At 37.4% G+C, this 19,822-nt stretch overlaps 1 protein-coding gene across 7 annotated transcripts in view; it reads right to left on the bottom strand.

The window, feature by feature from the left end:
* ZNF106 (zinc finger protein 106) overlaps positions 1 to 19,822 on the bottom strand; it is a 59,385-nt gene that overhangs the window by 4,716 nt on the left and 34,847 nt on the right. For all 7 annotated transcript variants that reach the window (XM_070238561.1, XM_070238563.1, XM_070238554.1 and 4 more), the window contains 14 exons: positions 19,314 to 19,383; positions 18,315 to 18,469; positions 18,170 to 18,230; positions 17,378 to 17,707; positions 14,696 to 15,476; positions 14,275 to 14,330; positions 13,541 to 13,686; positions 11,763 to 11,897; positions 7,021 to 7,137; positions 4,465 to 4,656; positions 3,927 to 3,989; positions 3,110 to 3,229; positions 2,512 to 2,583; positions 1,641 to 1,712 (listed from right to left, as the gene is read on the bottom strand). In XM_070238561.1, coding sequence (XP_070094662.1) covers positions 1,641 to 1,712; positions 2,512 to 2,583; positions 3,110 to 3,229; positions 3,927 to 3,989; positions 4,465 to 4,656; positions 7,021 to 7,137; positions 11,763 to 11,897; positions 13,541 to 13,686; positions 14,275 to 14,330; positions 14,696 to 15,476; positions 17,378 to 17,707; positions 18,170 to 18,230; positions 18,315 to 18,469; positions 19,314 to 19,383 — 2,370 coding nt within the window. The remainder of the gene's footprint in view (positions 1 to 1,640; positions 1,713 to 2,511; positions 2,584 to 3,109; positions 3,230 to 3,926; positions 3,990 to 4,464; positions 4,657 to 7,020; positions 7,138 to 11,762; positions 11,898 to 13,540; positions 13,687 to 14,274; positions 14,331 to 14,695; positions 15,477 to 17,377; positions 17,708 to 18,169; positions 18,231 to 18,314; positions 18,470 to 19,313; positions 19,384 to 19,822) is intronic.

The following is a 19,822-nucleotide window of genomic DNA, read 5'->3' as shown; positions in this document are numbered from 1 at the left end:
TCTTTGAAACTTTGGTATTTTGAGAAGGCAGAGCACTAAATACAACCATTACATCGTTAGATAAGGAAGAGGTTAGCAAAGATTGACAGGCACGTTATCATGAAATTCAATTTAAACCATACTCATTCTTTATCTTGCCATCATAAAATGAGTTTCTTAGTCTGTTTACTTAAAAAGGCAAAAATCTTTCCTATAATACTGAAAAGGGTTGTTTTTAACAACTTTAAGAACTGTTGACTTGTAAACTTGAAAATAAAAAACGTCTAATAAAGGAAACTATATTTATGAAAATATCTGTTATAGAAAACTGGGTTTGCCATGGAAGTCTGACTTCTTTACTCACTATTTTTATCACTTGAATCACAGTCTTGTGATTATCTACTTTGTTGTTTTTTTTTTTTACTGTAACTTTACTTATAAATGTGGCTCAAATTCACGTGTTAGTCAGAAAGCACAAAGACTCTGTCTTGGCTTTTCCCTACAGGCTTGTTTGTAACAAATCTTAGGATTCTAACATGTTCATTTCTAAAAAGTAAAGCAAATTTGAGTTTTTCCTCTGTCAGCACTATTTCATCCCTTTTGCTTTAAAACCAGAAGGTATTTCCCCAACTCTCTAGATAAATTAACTCTCTATTTGTATATTCTGGATCCTGTTGTACTAGATTTTGCTTGCCTTCGCTGACAAGACTAAAAATCAAAGACAGTGATGTGTAAAAAGTTGAAAAGTAGTTAGGCTGTGGACAAACCTAAAATCAAATTTAAAAATGGAGAGTGTGGGGACTGGCCCTGTGGCCTAGTGGTTGAGTTTGGCATGCTTTGCTTTGGCGGCCAGGGTTTGGTTCCTGGGCGTAGACCTGCACCACTCGTTGGCAGCCATTCTGAGGTGGTGACCCACATACAAAATAGAGGAAGACTGGTACAGATGTTAGCTCAGGGTGAATCTTCCTCAGCGGAAAAAAAAAAAAAAGGAGACCATCATGTTCATTTTATCAATGCTGAAAAGGAGGTTAGGGTTTAGGGGAAAAAAAATTTAGCGCCATAAACTTTTCTTTGGTCACTAATAATATTAGAACTGATGAAACAAATTAAGGCTTATAAGGAACAGTGTGAAAGTTTTGAGAGTTACTCACCAGCTCACACTCCAAAGTAAAAACCACACGATTTAGCCTAGTGAACTGAGGTTTAGAAAGTATACCAATTTTTGCCTATTCCTCAAAAACCAATAAGGACACAAACCGAACTATTCATGTGTCACACTTGAGGAATGGTTATAGCATAGTGGGCAGGTACTGACAATAAGCACTTCCACTTTTTATTTCATATACTTTTGTACTGTTGATATTTTTGTAAGAATACACTGATTTTATAATAAAACAAAAGAAAAACCATCAAGGAGATAACCTTTGAGCAGACAATATTTAAATATACTTCATATCTAGTCTTAAAATAGACTTTTCATTAAAGAAGTATAGAAACATTTTATGTACGCTTTAAAAATAAGCTTCCTTGTCCTGCAGAGGAAGGCATAAAGTGGATGCTCAAATCTATAAAATGCTAAAGTGATGATAATGAAGATCTATAAAAGAGCCTAGGGTTAAGCAACATCTAAGTCTGGTGACAAGATCAGTTTCATTCCTTACCCAACAGCGGTAATTCTGCATCAGATTTAGTCTCACGGACTGAATACTGCCATCATAACAGCCAGTATAAATCTGGAGAAAGAGGTTTATCACATCAGACCCAAACAACACACAAAAAACAACTACAAAACATCCTCAAAATAAGAGTCAAAAGCTACTTGTGGTAGCTATAACAAGAAAACACAAAACCAAAACTAGCCCCAGAGAACCACTTGGGAAAGGATCTTCTGGACACTTGAAAGCTGTGCTCCTCGAAGAGCCACTCCTGGGCCCGTGTCTGAGAGCAGAGGTGTCAGGGCTAGGGGGCACCCACTGATTCTCCAACTGGTGTAGCTCTGGCTTCTATTGGGCATTACATACTAGGCCTCTGTATTTCATTGGAACAAAGGGTTCTACTGCTCAGAGTTTGAAAAACATCCATTCCAGTTCAACCCCATGATTTAAAAATAAAATACATCAAGGATTAGCAGGGCTAACTGAGTTAGCTTCTACTTTTAGGTCTGCTATAACTATACCACACAAGCCAAATCTCTTGACTCTATTTCAGTGCCCGGTTCAGATCAAAATGTCTCTGGAAAAAGCATCACTCAATTCTTTTTTGGAAACATCTTAAATTTCTCTTCTATTTAATGGTGGTACTCGATTTTTATGGTAATTATTTTAGCCATTAATAGAAAATGGAATATTCAACAATGTTACTGGGTTACTTCTCTATGTTATAATGCCAAGAGATAAAAAAGGCATTCAATAATGAGGCATATCAGAAACAGATGTCATTTTTGGAAGTGACAAGTAACATTATTGTCAATTTGCAGAATTTTTAAATAAACATATTCAAAGGCAAATATGTGACATGGCAAATAATACTCACCATACTTTTATGGATGGTCATACACATAATCATGTCTTTGTGTCCTCCATAAACTTGCAACCGATCATGGGACTGAGGTGGAGGAAAGAAACAGAAAGAGAATAAGGTTATCTGTACCTTAATCTGTTTAATAAGCAGAGTCCGTGCAGGCCTTTGGCAGGTTTAAAACTACACCTGAGGTACCAAGCTGAAGCACCAGTAGCATTTTAACAGGAATATAATCTAATGGCCATCATTCTAATAAGTCCTCCTCCTCAAGGGAAGAGCTGGTAATTGGAAATAATACAACCAATTTCTGTGTAATGTCACGGTCACAAACCTGAACTTGCACACAAGGAGAACTAGACAGGTTTTAGAGCCTATGCTGTGCTCCAGAAACTATGTAAGTTTTGACACCTGTAAGCCTGACCATGCATCTCAGAGCAACGTTTCTGAAAGTGTAGTCCACGGACCAGCTGCTTCATAATTACCTAGAGCATCTGTGAAGAATGCAGATTCCTGGGTTCCACCCTAGACTTTCTACATAAAAAATCAATACCACACCCAAATAGACAATCTCCTCAAATCACTCAAGCAAAATACTGGCTCTAAACTCTACCTGTAATTCGTAGACACGAACAAATTTATCCAGGCAAGCAGTCACCATCACTTTTCCTAGGATGTTCACCACAGTCACGGCATGATTGTGACCTTTATAGATCCGTACAAGCTCACCAGTCTGTATCAGAAAAGAGATTAGAGTCACTAGAATGACTTTCAAGATTCCTTCTGTCTTTTGAGATTTATGATGCCATAATTCTAAAAGTCATAATTCTGAGTCTACTTGAACACACATGTAACTGTACTAATTTTAATAGCTGACATACTCCCACAAGCATCTGTTACCTATTCAAAATATAAGAAATGTATCCTGATGAAGAGAATCTAGTGTCACAGAAAGAGAAGGGCGACAACTCTATCTGTATGTATTTTATAGCTTTCAAAGTGTTTTCACTTTTATCATTTCATTGGATCTGGAAAACAAATCCCTGAGGCTGGATTACCCCCAGGTTTACAGACCAGGAACTGAGCCTCAAAGAGCTGCCTCTGACCTGAGCACAGTCTCTCGGCTGTTTTTATTTGTTCTATTTTAAACTACATATCATATCCACTTTCTTAGAGCCTCAGATGCTCAGTTTATCTCAAGTTTAAATGAGGTATTCAAACGAAACCTTACATAAACTTTGAGTCTGTCCCCCATTAAAAACTGTGATGAGGTCAGAATTTCTAGGGTGCTCAATACTGTCCAAGAGCTTATGCACAGGGATTACTATTAAGCCTTTCACTGGAAAAAGGGCTTAGTTTACATTGCAAGAGAATCCTTCAAGCTTTAACCACAATTCTATTAAAGATTTCTTTACACCAAGACAGCTTACATGGATGTTGTGGGCATGGACTGACTGATCGCTGGAGCCACTGAACACAAGGTCATTCACCACCTTAAAGAACAAAATTCAACGACTTAGATTGGGTACAAGGTTCTGAGTTTCCTCTGTAACTTTTAACGCACACTGTGAATTTTAATTTCCATCCTATTTAGAGATGAGCATGAACTAGGTATAAAATAAGTCTCTCAAATTTTCTGATCTGAAACTTACATCCCACCACCAGGCACTCTGATGAACTGACAGCGTATTATTCAGTTTGTTACCTCTTCAGAATGATTAGGAAGTAGCCTAAAAGGGCAATAGGGTATATCTACATTCTATAACAGACTTTTATCGTTTCGCAGTTAATATATTAGAAAACAGTACATCCCTTGGTGACCCAGACCTAAAGAAAAGGATTGTAACCTCCTTGCTCTTTTCAAGATGACTGTGTTCTAAATAAGGCTTTAGGTAACATGGGAAATGTCATTCAAACTCTTCTATTTGTGCCAGACAACTAACTCCTGTTCTCTTGCACTGTACTTGCCTTCATGCAAAGAATGGTTTTGCTGTGGCCCTCCAGAGTTCTAAGGAGGAGTCCATTCCGTGCATCACGTACACTAATGGTGCAGTCATAAGACCCCACAACCAGCAGCTTTCGGGCGCCTTCCTGAGCTGTGGCAAGACAGCTGACAGCCCGAGGGCCATGGCATTCAAAAATTTCAAGTCGTTTGTTGTTCTGAAAAAGAAGCCATTATATGAAGTAAAAGCAACTTAGCTGGAAAATCTCAAAATCAACTAACCAAAATCACTACCTCGATACAAACTCTAAATTCTATTACCTGTACTTAAGTTCTCATACGTACTCCCCATCTTTAACTTCCCAACCCCTGCCATTGCCATTCCAGCTCTTTGTGTTCATGACTCCCTCTTCTCCCATTCCAGCAGGGACAAAGCCTTACATTATAAACTCATTTCTAACTTCAACCCCCACTATCCTTCCTGATCCTAATTAGAGCTTGGTTCTCTTTTTATGCCCTCTCTCACTCCCTTTAGGTTAATGATAATGAACAATCAACCTGTTTTTCACACTCTAATACATTTTCCATGCCACAGGCCCAGGAACTCTTTCAGTGTGGGTTTTCTGGGCTTTTTTTGGTCATCCAAAATTTATGCAATTTATTTGTCATGGTGTTTCCAAAATTCTCTATTGAGAACTACCTTCTTAGACAATTTCAGTAAGAGTCTCCTACTCTCCACCTTTCTGTTATTCTGACGTTCTTCTGACTTCTGGTTCTATGTTCTCTCTTGTGACATCATTTAGTGGACTAGAGCCTTTGCATGAGTCAGTGGTATGATCACACCCTGAATTCCCAAACATTCCTGTACCTCAGATTTTAGACTTGCTTCTCTCATCCCACATCACTCTTGTCCATAAAGTCTCCCACTTCCCCTAAACCTCTAAAAAGGTACTTCAGGTGTTTGCATGGGATGAAACTCCCAGAAACTAAGCACAAGCAGCAGCTGGGAGCCTAGAGAGCTGGGCACGATTTCGGCCATTCTGAAGTGCTGGGGAGACAGACTGATGGAGTTCAGGACTCGATGATGGACAGACTCTGGTAAACAGCCCTGGCTTTCTGCTGAGATGCCAGAAGCACTGCATTCTAGGAGTATGGGCAAACCAGAAAAGACACAGCCCTGACAAGACTTTAAAATTCACATCTCTGCAGAGATTCTCAAATCTCTGTCTTGAGGTCCATCTTCTCTGAGGCTTTTCAACCATTTAAAGATCATTTCCAATTGAATTTCTCGTTATCATCTTGCCTCAAAAAGTCTTGCTCTTAACTTCTGTCTACCTTTGGTAATATTAATCTCACAAAAAAGAATAGAATTAGGTAATTATCAAGTTTTATCCTTTAAAATATTTTAAATTTATTGTTTCTTCATTGCTATGGCCCTAACCAAATCGAATCTAGGCTGTTAGCACTTCACAACTGGAATGCAAAAACCTTCACTAATTACCCTTCCACGATCTATTCATATCTAGTGAACCAAATAACTTGCCACTTGATTATATATGTGCTAGATTTCTTCTAACTTGATTTTAAGCTTCTTAAAGGCAAAAACCATGACATATTTTATTGCATCCCTTATAAGTAGTTCCAGCTAGTATGTGGAAGGAGAGACAGGAGGTACTCAATAAGCACGTATGATGCTGTAATTGGGCATAACATAGTAAACATTCTAACATGCAGTTAAAAGATGACCAGATGACCTTGGGATATGGGCTACAACTAATTAGTAACCAAATCTTTCACTTCTACCTCTTAGATTACATCTTTTTTCCATTCTCTTCTCCTCATCCTTAGCCTAACCTTTCACGTCAGCTTCCATTACAAAGGCTCCTAAGTGGTCTCCCTGCCTGTACTGGTACCAGTATTTTCCAATCTCATCAACTCCAGAGTGACTTTTTCCAAACTACAAATTGGATCATGTTGCTCAGACTTTAAAGCCTACAAGATGCAGTCCAAGCATATTAACAAAGCACATAGGGCCATCAAGAACTGGTCCCTATTCATTCCCTAAGCCTTATCCCGGGGCTGAGCACACACAGATGCTCAACAAAGGCTTGGTCAACAAATGAATTTATCTCAGGGTTCGGAAAGAATGAGGCCACATGGGCATGAAGGCAAACCTTTGACTTCGTTCACTTTACAGAAGAGGCTACCCTCATGAAACTCTAAATCAGTTCCAAACCACATCAATGTCACACTCAAAGGAATTTAAGCTCATTTTTCATGGTGTCATTCTTAAAATGAGACAGACTAGTTTAACGTGTGACTCATTATTTGGCCCCAAATCGTCAGGCTTGGTTTAATTTAGTAGAGTTACATTTTGGTCTTGGCACACTTGGGCCTGAGCAGACAGAATGCAGGATCTTGTTTCACTTACACCAGGAGACAACAGTTTTTGAGTAGCAGCTAATTCTGTGGCTTTCTCACACAAGAAAACAGGGAAATATCTGCCTTCTACTTCTTCCCACACACACTCACATTATTTTCAAGTGGAATGGGAATTCAGCCTTCTCTCCCCAACCACTAACCTTTATGTTGAAGGTGACCACGGTGCCATTTGCCAGTCCTGCATAAAGGATTCGCCACCTACTGTGGAGGCAGAGAACCCGGTCTTCCAGCTGTAGTTGCTCCACACACTCTCGTGTCTGATAAAAGTACACAACACCTACTCAGCAGAGGTTAATAGGCAAGTAAAATATGAAAACAATCCTTCTGAAAGCAGAGTGTGAAATGATTTTTATGAGGAAGAAAATGTAGCATCCTCTACTTGGTAGAAGACAATCTTAGATTTTTTTCTCTTTTGAAATATGTGGCCAAAGACCCTCGAGCTGTAGGTAATATTAAAAACAAATACAAATCCCAATAATGTTACCCATGTTTCTAATTTAGAATATAGAAATTCTTCAAAGGGCACTATGAACTGGGTCTTAACCTCCTAAATTAAGTAGCCAAAGATAAAGTTAAAGCTGCATTTGACATCTAAAAAGGAAAATGAAGATTATAGCTACATACTTGATAATTGCATTAATCAAATATGTACTTTCCTACAACTGACTCTCTAATTCAATAGCTCCCAAACTCATCCTTCAAGCCAGTGCCAAGTTAGCGGGTCCATAATTACCCAAGAAACTTAAAAAATATATAGAACTCCAAGTTTCACCCCTAATCCCTGGGATTCTAATTGAGTAGGCTCTAATGTATATTTTTTAAATTTCTTTAGTAATTCTGACGCATACCCAGATAAGAGTTTGATCTGACCTTCAAGAAATGATTTCCATGAATTTCCAGAGCTGGGTTATACTAGCAAATCTAATTACCTACAACCTAGAATAGGGCCAGTAATGTAGAAAGTGCTCAAGGTTTGCTGTTGACTGAAACTAAGCGACTAAAGGCCCAAGTGTAGCTTTTTTTAAACAGGTTTGGATACAGATGTTAAAATCAATATGGTTATAACTGGGTAGGATGGAACAAGCTGTGGGTAGGATGACAAAAGCTGTAGCTGTCAAAGCTTTTGATCTCTTCTCCCAATCTTCCTTCACACCTAAAAGAGTCAGTCTTTCAAATTATTCAATTTCCCCCACAGAATTACAAATATAAATGCCACATACGAAACTGTAAAACAGAGAAAAAGACAAGAAATATGACCAAATGTTAAGATTCATGTTGTCTCTGTCTTATAAATAATTTTATAGGGGAAATTGAATATTATATAGTTATAAAAAAAGAACTATTGGTACATACAACAACATACATTAATTTCAGACATTATGGTGAGATAAAGTTAGGCATGAAAGAATATATGTAGTATGGTTTATTTACAGGAAGTTCAAACACAGACAAAAATAATCCATAATGACAGAACCCAGAATAATGGTATTCTTTGGGGGCGGGGGGGGGAGGTGGCTGGCAAGTGTATAATGGAAGATTCAGGGGGATGGAAATGGTCTATATTTGATCTTGGTGGTGGTTACACAAACATATACCGACGTAAAAGTTCACCAAACTGTATATTTAAAATTTGTGTACTTTACCATATAAAGTTATACCTCAATTTCAAAAACTCACTAAGAATTTTTTCACTAATGACAGTCCCACTATGCCAAATACTACTCATGTCAGAACCCTTAAAAATATTGAAAAATCTTTTAAAGTTTTTGCTAATTTTATAAATCAAAGTGGTAATGAACTTTTGTTTTAATTTCCACTTACTGGCAAGACTTTTATTTTCAAATAGTTATTTGTATTTCCTCTTTTTAAGGAATTTGTTTCTGCTTTTTTCCCAATTTATGTACAAGGATTTTAGAATTTCTCTTCTCAAAGGTGTAAGCTCCTTACAACAATATTAACCCTAGGTTTATTCTATCCTATATTACAACTATTTTTCCCTCTTTTTACTTGACTATTTCTTGACAAAACTTGTTTACAATTTTTAATGGCTTTTTACAGTATTATTTCCACATAATAAAATTCACCATGTTAAACACACATTTTGTTAAGTTTGGTAAAGTACACAGCCTTGCAACTATTACCACAATCAACTTTCAGAATGTTTTCAGCAACTCCAAAAAGTTACCTTTACCCTCTTTGAGTCAATTCCCACTACCATCCCAGCAACCCTGACAGTTTTGCCTTTTCTAGAATGTCATATAAAGAGAACATACAGTATACAGTATTTCACATCAGACTGCTTACAAAGCATGTTTCTGAGATCCACCTATTTTGCTACATGTAGCAATTGTTTGTGCCTTTTTGTTGCTAGCATTATTCCACATTTATTTTACATCCCACATTTATTTTATATACCACCTTTAATCTATCTACCAGTTGATAGATGTATTGACTGTTTCTATTACTAAAATGAATAATGCTGCTATGAGGTTCCTTCTTTCATTCTGGATACTGGAAATTTGTGTCTTCTCTCTTTTTTGATCTATTTAGCTAAAAGTTTATCTATTTTATTTACCTTTTTGAAGAACTAGCTTTTGGTTTCATTGATTTTTCCCTATAGTTTGTCACTTTTAGATATTGTTGATGTCCATTCTGCTCTTTATTATTTCCTTTTACTTTTTCTTTTTTCTAATATCTTAGAAACTTAGATAATTGATTTTAAACCTTTCTTTTTTTCTAATATAAGCATTTAAAACTACAAATTTCAGGCGCTGGCCCCGTGGCCGAGTGGTTAAGTTTGTGTGCTCTGCTTTGGCAGCCCAGGGTTTCGCCAGTTTGGATCCTGGTCATGGACATGGCACCGCTCATTAGGCCATGCTGAGGCAGCGTCCCACATGCCACAACTAAAAGGATCCACAACTAAAATATACAACTATAGACTGGAGGGATTTGGGGAGAAAAAGCAGGAAAAAAAAAACCCTATAAATTTCCCTCTCAACGATGCATTAGCTGCATCCTACAAATGGTAAGTTGTATTCTCTTTTTCATTTACTTTGAAATATTTTCTAATTTCCCTTGTGACTTTGAATCATAGGGAACTTAGAAACATGCTATTTCATTTCCCCATATTTGGGGATTTCCCAGATTTCTTTCTGTTATTGATTTCTAATTAAATTCCATTGTGGTTGGAGAATATACTCTAAATGATTTCAATCCTTTTAATTGAGAGTCTCACTAAGACTGAGATTTACTTCATGCCCCAACACACGGTCTATCCTGGTGAATGTTCCATGTGCACTTGAAAAGAACGTGTATTCTGTTGTTTGAGGGTGAAGGATTCTATAAATGTTAATTAGATCTTGTTCATCAACAGTGTTGTCCAATTCTCCTATATCTTTGATGATTTTCTGTCTAGTTGTCTATTAAGTATTGAGAGAGAGGTGTTGAAGTCTCCAACACTAACTGTGGATTTGTCTATTTCTCCTTGTACTTCTATCAGTTTTTCTTCGTGTATTTTGGAGCTCTGTTATTAGGTACATATATTTATAATTGTTATATCTTGTTACATTGTTGTATTGTTATAACTGCTACATAATTGTTACTGACCCTATTATCATTATGGACTACCACCCTTGTCTCTAGCAGTACTCCTTGTCTTAAAGTCTATTTCCCTGATAGTAACAAGCCACTCCAGCTCCTTTTGTTACTACTTGCACAGTACATCTTTTCCCATTCTTTTACTTTCAACCTACTCATGTCTTTCAATTTAAAGTGCGTGTCTTACAGATGGTGTAGACTTTGACACTTCTCCTTTATGTAGTCAGTTTCTGCCTTTTGATGTTAGCGTTAATTCACATTTAATATAATTATTAAATATGGTTAGATTTAGGTCTCCAATTTGCTACCTGCTTTCAATTTGTTTCATTTTTCGTTTCTGCCTTGTTTTCTATTAAATATTTTTTTAGTATGCAATTTGAATTCTTCTATTCAATTTTTTAGTTCTATTTCTCTGCATTATTCTTTTAGTGGTTGCTCTAGGGCAGTTGTTCTCAGAGTGTGGACAACAGACCAGCAGCATCAGTATCACGTCAGAAATGTAAATTCTTGGGCCCTATTCCAAAACTACTGAATTAGAAGCTGAGTAGGGTCCAGTGGTACATATTTTACATACATATCTTAACGAGCTCTCTAGGTTAATCTGATGCATGCTGAAGTTGTGAACCAGCACTTGAGGGATTACCTCTTTAAATTATAACACTCTAGTTTCAAGCTAATAGTGACTTATTCCCAATAAAATATAAGAACCTTGTACCAGCACAACTCCATTCCCTCCCTCTCCTTTGTATTCCTGATATCACACATATTCCATCCACATGTTAAAAACCTAATGATTTAATATTATAAATTTTGCTCCAAATAATTAAGTCTTTTAAAGAAATTAAGAACATTTTTTTATGCAAAAAATTTTCTTTCATTTCTTTCAATGCATTTAGAGTTAGAAAATTCTTTCTCAGAGGAGATATCCACTTCTAAGTTTTCAAGTTTAAAAAATTTAAACATTTTATTCTCTTTTCTATCTAGGATTAATTTTGGCATATGATGTGAAAATAAAAATCAGGAGTAATATTTGTGGGAAAGATCAAGGGAGGTTTATTACTAATAGTAGTAAATGAAAAAATACTAGTGGAGGGAGACAGAAAACACTCATTTCTCATAAGCTTCATTTCTACTAAGGGTTATACAAGTGAACTAAAATAGGTTCAGAAGCAAAAGAGAAAAAGGGGAGAAGAATGAAGTGTTTGTCTCAGTGTCTCCACTCTACACAGTACATACAATCAAGCAGTTCAGTATTAGCACTTTTGATTTCTCTGGACCCACTTACCTTAACATTATAGCAGCGAATGGTGTGATCACTGGAACCAGTGTAAAGGGCAGCATTCTTCCCAGAGGTTTGAGTAACCAGGAGGCAGTTCACTTTGGAGGTATGACCCTCAAAGACACCAATGCACTTCCGACTCTAAAGTCAAGCACAGATCAGATCATTAGTTGTGAATATAAAAGGATTAGATAACACATTTCCTCAACAAAAAGATGCTACAACACGTAGTTCACTGCTGTATCCTCAGTGCCTAGAACAGTGCCTCATACACAAAAGGTGTTCAGTAAATATCTGTTCACTGAATGCCCAGCAAACAGTCACATGTAGTGAGCTACCTGCAACTATGTTAGCTGAACCACACCAAAAAGTACTTAGGGCAATTTGCTACAAGATAGATCGGAATTTTAATTAATGCCTACAGCAAAGCTCTCCGACATACGGACCAAAGATCTAGCAAATCCAAACTATAGCTAATTACCCAGATAAGTTCCTGCATTTGATTAGTAGCTTGTGAGAATGCTCCACAATATTCAAAGACTGTCAGATGTCATCACAGGTCCTAGTGGTCCAGGTGTGTGGTTCCATAAAGGAACATCCTAAATTTTATCTCCGCACACATCCTGAGATCTATTTAAAATGTACATACATACATACCCACCTTACAATTTAGAATTAGAGCCAATCTCCCAAATCTTACACTCACACTTCCTGGTACCACTGCTTCCTTCCTTCAGTCATCCCTGTTGCCCCTCACATCGTTAGGCTAAAGGAATTTATACAACTGTTGCCTAGAGCAAACACATTTTCTTGGTCCCTTGTCTAACCTTTTGATTTTCAAGGACTTCAGCAATTTCAAATACTTTCATGATGTTTGTTCAGGCAACAGAGTGTTCCTAAAGTTTCTTGGCTATCCTTGATAAACAGAATTAGTCTGACATATACCAAATTCAAAACTCAAGAGTTCACTCTATGAAAATGAAGAGTAATAAGCATCAGATTATACTAAGTGTGGGGTAGTGGAAGACTGTTGCTCCCTTAATAATTTGGATAAGTAATCAACTGCCAAGGGAAATGCCTCCTCTGATACTTCTCCAGTATTCATTCCATCCCCCTCTTCTATGTAGCAGCTATGCGACTGACCTCATCGCCAATTCCAGAGCTGGGACCTGATGGCCCAAGCTTACTGTTGTAATCCCATCTCCCTTTGGCAAGTTATTGTTCAGGGAGTAAAGCACAGGACCCTTTTTCGGTGGCGAGAGGGAAAAAAAAAACAACTCCAGTGGCTCCTAGTATCTATCTGTAAGTAGGAGGAAAACTAGCTTTAGGAAAAGGTGGTACCAGAGAAGGCAGAGTGGAGAGAAAAAGAAATTAAGTCCACCTTACTGGCCCCGCGGCCAAGTGGTTAAGTTCGCGCGCTCTGCTGCAGGTGGCCCAGTGTTTCATCGATTTGAATCCTGGGTGCGGACATGGCACTGCTCATCAAACCACACTGAGGCGGAGGCCACAACTAGAAGGACCCACAACTAAGAATATACAACTATATACTGGGGGGCTTTGGGGAGAAAAAGGAAAAAAATAAAATCTTTAATAAAAAAATAAAAAAAAGAAATTAAGTCCCCAGTGACCCTGCTGAGCCACTGGATCCAACTGATCTAAAGTTAGTCTAAAGCCCACTTCATCTCTGGACAGCAAATAAGTTCCTATATGGGTTAAGAAAGTGAGAGCTGGAGTTCTAAAACCTGCAACCAACCATAAACATTCAAATTGATACATCAACTTACCACCAGATTATAAGCTCGGACAGTTTTATCTGCTGAACAGGTATACAGTAAGTTCCCAAATATCTGAATTGCATTCACCGCAGCTTGGTGCCCCTCAAAACTCCCTTCTGTGGGCTCATCATCATCTCCTGGCTCTGAAGATATTTCTAGGAAACAAGTATATGTTTCAGAGACATGTCTGCTTGTGTCTGAAAAGATACTCAAAAATTAAAACCATTACACAACAAAGTGGTCTCTGGATTCTCCTTGAAACCTAGTTCCCCTAGCGAAACACCACATTCTTCATTAATGATCTTCGTTATGAAGATTTCATAATAAGAAAAGGCGGGGAGGAAGGGCTTTCACTTAAGAAAAAGACATTAACATAATGAGCTTTTGAGTGATATCTGTAAGGTACCAAACATTTCTCCACATCCAGTCTCCCCTGCTGCCAGTCATTTCATTGAGCAAGGCGTTATTCTTTAAGCAGTTTCTTCTCAAACAAAAACCTCTGGAACCAATGAGACCTTAATATTAACGTGCTGAACAGATAAGAGAGCCAGACAAGAGAGATGTAAGTAAGAAACTGAGCAGCCAGGATCTGAGGCTTTAGGGATACCATCACTGCTGGGCAAAGTTATCTTCCTGGTGATAACCCCCACCCCATGTTCTATAAGCATATTTAAGTAGATTTAAACCCTGGCTCTAGCCTTGTTTTCTGTGGTTAATTTAAATAAAACTGAACAACCAAATACCTGAGGAGTTCTTTGATCCTTTTATGGAGGAGATCACAGTCTGAGTTTCTGCCACACTACAAAATAATAGCAAAAGTCTTCTTAGCATCTGTGTGAACAGGACAGGTAGTAAAACTTACATTTTCCTGACTCAGAGGTTTGTTCTAAATAATGGGTAAGTAGCAGTGATATAAGAGATCAGTTTTCCATCCAAAATTTCTATATGAAAGGAAATAAAAGTACAGTAAATATTTACAACACAAATGAAAAAGCAGAAAATCTCTACCACCAAGGTTTGATTCTTCCATATCCATAATCCCTACTCATTTTCTATAAATTTGATTCTTTTAAAAATTCTGATTCATAACAAAAAGTTCTATGTTTTAAGAAACGAAGAATGGTGATGAAAGCTGTTCTGATTGAACCAACACCACATCCTTACCTTACAGGGATGCCATCCTTATAACGCGTGCCAATCTCACTGGTGGAGCTCACTTCATCACAACCAGAACGAGAAGTTTCTATCGAATTTTGCTCTGTGGAGTTCCAAATATCCTTTTTAGATGGGCTGTCTGGTTTCTCTTCTCCAGATTCAGAAGAATCAATGGCTACTACTTCTAACTGAGGATTAGGAATTTCTAGGACTTCTAGAGATGAGTCACTATCCGGCTCATCTCTGACACTCTCTTGTTCTGGGCCAGTTCTGCTATCTTCCCACGTGGAGGTTGTGACTTTCCCCCCTTTAGTTGACTTTCCAGTTTTCACTTTCCTTACAGGCTTAGCAGAAAATACATCCTGTTCAGTGTCACTGTTCTCAGGAACATGGGCAGCTCGTAGAGTTTTCTTCTTCCTCAGTTTCTTCTTTTTCTTGTTTCCCCTAGTTTCAGCTGATGTCAGAGTGGACTCTGCCTGCTGTTCAGGCTGGTCAGCTGGAGAGTGGGGCTCCTTCTCTAAAGGGGTTTCTGAGGCAAAGGACAACCTTGGAAAAGAACTGGTACAGGCTTCAGACCCACTGTTACCTTTGGCTGGCTCTTCGTCTTCTTTATTTATGCTAGGAAGACCAGCTGATTGGGAAGAGGGAATGTTTTCTCTGTTTCTGGCATTTCCCTGCTCCACGGAAAACTTCAGTTCTTGGCTAGGCTCATGGAAACTTTCTGTTAGCTCTGACAAGGACAATGTTGCAGCAATAACTGGATAAACTGGACAACTGTCATTGATCTCTCCTGAATTCAGAAGAAAAAAAAATTGCATCTTTTTTTATGTCTGCTATTTATAGTCATAAACTTCAATTATTTATCTCTGATTGAATCTCTACCAAATAATGACATTTCAATATGTTAACTAAACCATGACTGTTAAAGCTGCTATCTCACCCCTCGGCTTCCCCAAATCGACACAAATGCCTATTACAGTACATACTACACTTTGCCTTGCATTCATCTCACAAATAACGTGCATGTCATACCCTACAAAAGCTCCTTATGGGAAAGGATTGTTTCTATCCATCTTTTTTCTTTCTTTCTTTGAAATGTCCACAAAGCATTGTTTTTATTCTCAGTAGACACTTAAATATCTACTTAACTAAACTGCTTTCGTCTTCATTTCTTAGAAGTTTTCACTATGCATTTTACCTGTACATCATCCCATTTAGCTACCTAGTAAAGTCAGCTGACTTAAAAATGTCTATTTTCTTTGACTTGATAGAGTTTACACTGATGAAATAAACAGACATACTGAAAAATATATACTATACAGTGCTATACAGAATATTAAAAAACGAAAAAAACCTAAATATTTAAAGGTTATATAAGTTATTGTATATCCAGATTATTATGCAACTTCTCAAGTATTATACAATTAATAAAATAAAAATATTTTAGATGAATTATTTTTATGACACAGGAAAATGGTCATGATATATTAAACAGAAAAAAGTCAGGTTATAATAGGCTACGATTTGTTCTTTGTATAAAGTCTACATGTAAACACACAAATATTTATGATTTAAGAAAGACCGAAATAATATATAACAAAATAACATCTATATTTTTATAGTTTCCCAATTTTTTACAATGAACATGAAATTACTTTTGCAATCAAAAAAAGAAATCTAATAAAAGCTATTTTTGAAAATATTAGCTTAAAAAGTGGCTATAATGCTTCATTACTAGTTTTTTAAAAAATACTAAATACTATCCACATAAAAGTAACAAAATTCTGGGGCTGGCCAAGTGGTTAAGTTCACATGCTCTGCTTCGGTGGCCTGGGGTTCACTGGCTAGGATCTTGTGTGCAGACCTATGCAGTGCACATAAGCCATGCTGTGGCAGCATCCCACGTAGAAGAACTAAAATGACCTACAACTAGGATGTACAACTACGTACTGGGACGCTGGGGGGGAAAAAACGGTAACAAAATTCAATAGGAAAGCTAATATACATTTGATATAGATATCTAGATTAGTGTTGCAACAGGTAGCAAAATCTAGGTTAATTCTTCAGACTTCGTTTTTGCTCAACTCACACAATGCCAGTTTCTTTGCTCACTTTTTACTAAACTTCCAATATACTACCATGTGGTTATACAAACTTCAGATAAGATTTTAAATAGCTTAGAAGTTATTCTCAAATGGTAACCAGATGAGTGTTATTTTATAAAAAGAGCAAAAACCCTGGCTATTTCTCAAAACCACCCAACTTCCTATTAGATGATTCCAAACCCCTCAGGCCTCTGCCTTTCATCATGGCCACCTGCCTCTCAGGCTTATATTAATCCTGGCTTGCACTTTAGATGATAAAGACAGTTAAGAGCTGAGAAATTCAGAGGATATACCTTATCTAGAAAATTGACTGAACAACTAGAACCCCATTTATCTCACAAAAACCAAATAATTCTGCACCAATCCTAATAAATGGAATATTTTAGGTGCTAATACAAAGTCAATTCAGTAATCCCAGATTTAGGGAAAAGTTATTTAGATAATCCTCCTGATGGAAGGAAACTTCAAGAAAGATTAACTGTAATAATTTTAGCTTTGACAGGCAAGTACGACTTTACATCACTATTATAAAATTGCCCCAGACCCACTACAGGGTTGCCCTTAACCCAGAGAAAAGTTTACATACTATTGGCTTGCAGTAATTCCTTGGAGGCATTGCAAACAGAGCCTCGTGACACAGCATTCACATTCTCGTCTTGTTCAGGAGACATGGGCTCTTGTTTAATCTGAACCGATGAGTCTGGAGCGGGAACCACGCCATGGGCTTGGAAAGCAGGAGATGTGGTTACTCGGAAAGGAGATGGAGAGACATGAGAAGATGGAGGCTCCAGAAAAACTGGGAAAAAGGGAGTAGGCAGCAGCATGGCATCAGCAGATGCTTGAGATCTACTGTTCCTTTGTTCTCGTGTAGGGCTACAGGGAACCTGGTCTGGGCGCTCAGAAGGTTCATATGTTTCTAGAATGGGAAAATACATACACACAAATGCAAAAATGTATCTGAAAAGTCACTCATTTCTGAGCCAATTTGTATTTTTAAAGATTACAAGAGAATTTTATGGCCCCTCATTATTCTTCCAACTACATTTTCACATATCTATACAACCACCAAGGATACCAGCACTAATATTCCAATTTTTCAGATTTTAAGTAATTTATCCAAAGTGATATAGATACTAATGGAAGAGCCAAGATTTGAACCCAGGTCTTTTGATTCCTAACCAAAGGTTCTTCTTGTAACATACTGTCTCTGTTGCTATGCATTATGGGGATGTACTGTCTCACAGGCCTTTCTGTAGAAGGATGAAATCAAGGAGACATGAGAGAAATCATGACTTTCATGACTACTTTAATTCCTCTCTATAGAGAAGAAAAAAGTAAGCTACAGAGGACATAAATCCATCAGATTCTCTCCAAATACCTTGTAATCCCTGCAGAATCTGTATTCTGTGGGTCCTCAGTGCACTCATCTCCATAGTTATCTAAAAATAAAATACTTTGTTAAGCATTTTGAAATCCAACTTCAGAGATAAGCTATCTCCATTGTATGTTCCATCTGCTGTTACCTGCTGCTTGAGCATAAGTAGTCTCTGAACTTCAACATACGCTGTCTGAAGGGCTGCACGGGCTTGCAGAAGGTTGTTATCCATGCACTGCAACGATTTGCTTAGTTCTTCCTCCCTTAAGGAAATATTCAGCAGCTGGTCAACCTGAGAACGTTCTGCCAAAAGAACCCAGAAGGCTCAGTTTAATACTGGAGACTGCTATCAAACAGCTCTTTAGGAGGTGGAACTACATCAATTATCTAGGATAAGCCTTTATTTTCTCCCCAATAGGTCACTGCAGACTCATCAAATCACACAAATCATGTAGTCAAGCCCGATGTTGTGAGAGCCAGAAACCAAAAGCGAGAACTGGTAAGATGGAGGTACCTCATAGGTTCAAGTGTACTACCACATGATACCCTCTTACCTAATCACCATCTCCCACTGCTAACCTTCCAAGTGAAATCTTTGTCCCAGGCAAATCAACCATCATAGGTTTCATTTCCCATTCTTCCTTTATCTACCACCCTCTTCACCCAAGGCTTTTGCTTAGATTGGGCCCCAGATCTTAGACTGGGCCTGCTTGCACTCTCCTCCCAATTCATAATTATTCTAGTCTATTAGTTAACATAACATAGTTCTCTTGATTAGAGAAGTCTTCCTGAAGAAGATATAGCTTTGAAATTGTACATTTAAGTTACCTGAAATAAAATGTTCTACTATGTGTATGTGTTTGTCATCATTATGTTTCTTTTTCCCATTCAATATGCCAAGAGCTCTCCCCTAAACTCCAGACTCACATATCCAACAACCAACTGGATATCTCTATTTAGGTGTCTCTAAGGTCCTTTAACTCAAAGGATCCAAAAGGGAACTCATCTTCCTCTACTCGAACAAATGCTCTCAAGGAATTTTCTAGTTCTACAAATGATACACAGTTGCCCCAGCCAGAAAATGAGGTCATGCTTGACTCCTCCCTATAAGAACAATTTCTCTCTGCCAGAATATTCTGTACTATACCCTTTTTTCCTTTAATTTTCCTTCTTTTATTTTTTCTCTCAAGACTTGGGAGTTCAGGAGAAGATCCATCCTGAGGAGATAAAGAAAATTGAATAATATTAAATATTAAAATTAAATAAGATATTTTAAATTATAAAAATATGTACAGGTCATTATCCAGAAGGAGAAAAAAGACTTCTAAGATAGTCATACATTATTCCTTATTATTGCTACGATCTCTAACAGGATAGCAGGAGTCTCATGTACATAGTAGCAACTCAAATATTAGTTGAATGAATTTATCTGATTTAAAAAAAAATAGATTCTAAGGTCAAGTACTTTCCTATGATCCTAGAAATGGTAAAGCCAATGGGGCTTAGGCAAAGCATTTCACCTTGGTAAAGCAGGGCAGAGGCAGAAGTATGGACAAAGCCAGTAACACAGATATCTGATTTCATTGTGGCATAATTCCTACTTTAAATTTCAGCAAGAAAATCTTCACAACAAAAAGCTAAACAGTTTATGAGACA

The sequence above is a fragment of the Equus caballus genome, chromosome 1, assembly GCF_041296265.1.
Source record: "Equus caballus isolate H_3958 breed thoroughbred chromosome 1, TB-T2T, whole genome shotgun sequence".
Classification (NCBI taxonomy): domain Eukaryota; kingdom Metazoa; phylum Chordata; class Mammalia; order Perissodactyla; family Equidae; genus Equus; species Equus caballus.
Note: the sequence above shows the minus strand (reverse complement) of the source record. Positions and strands in the feature narration are given on the sequence as shown.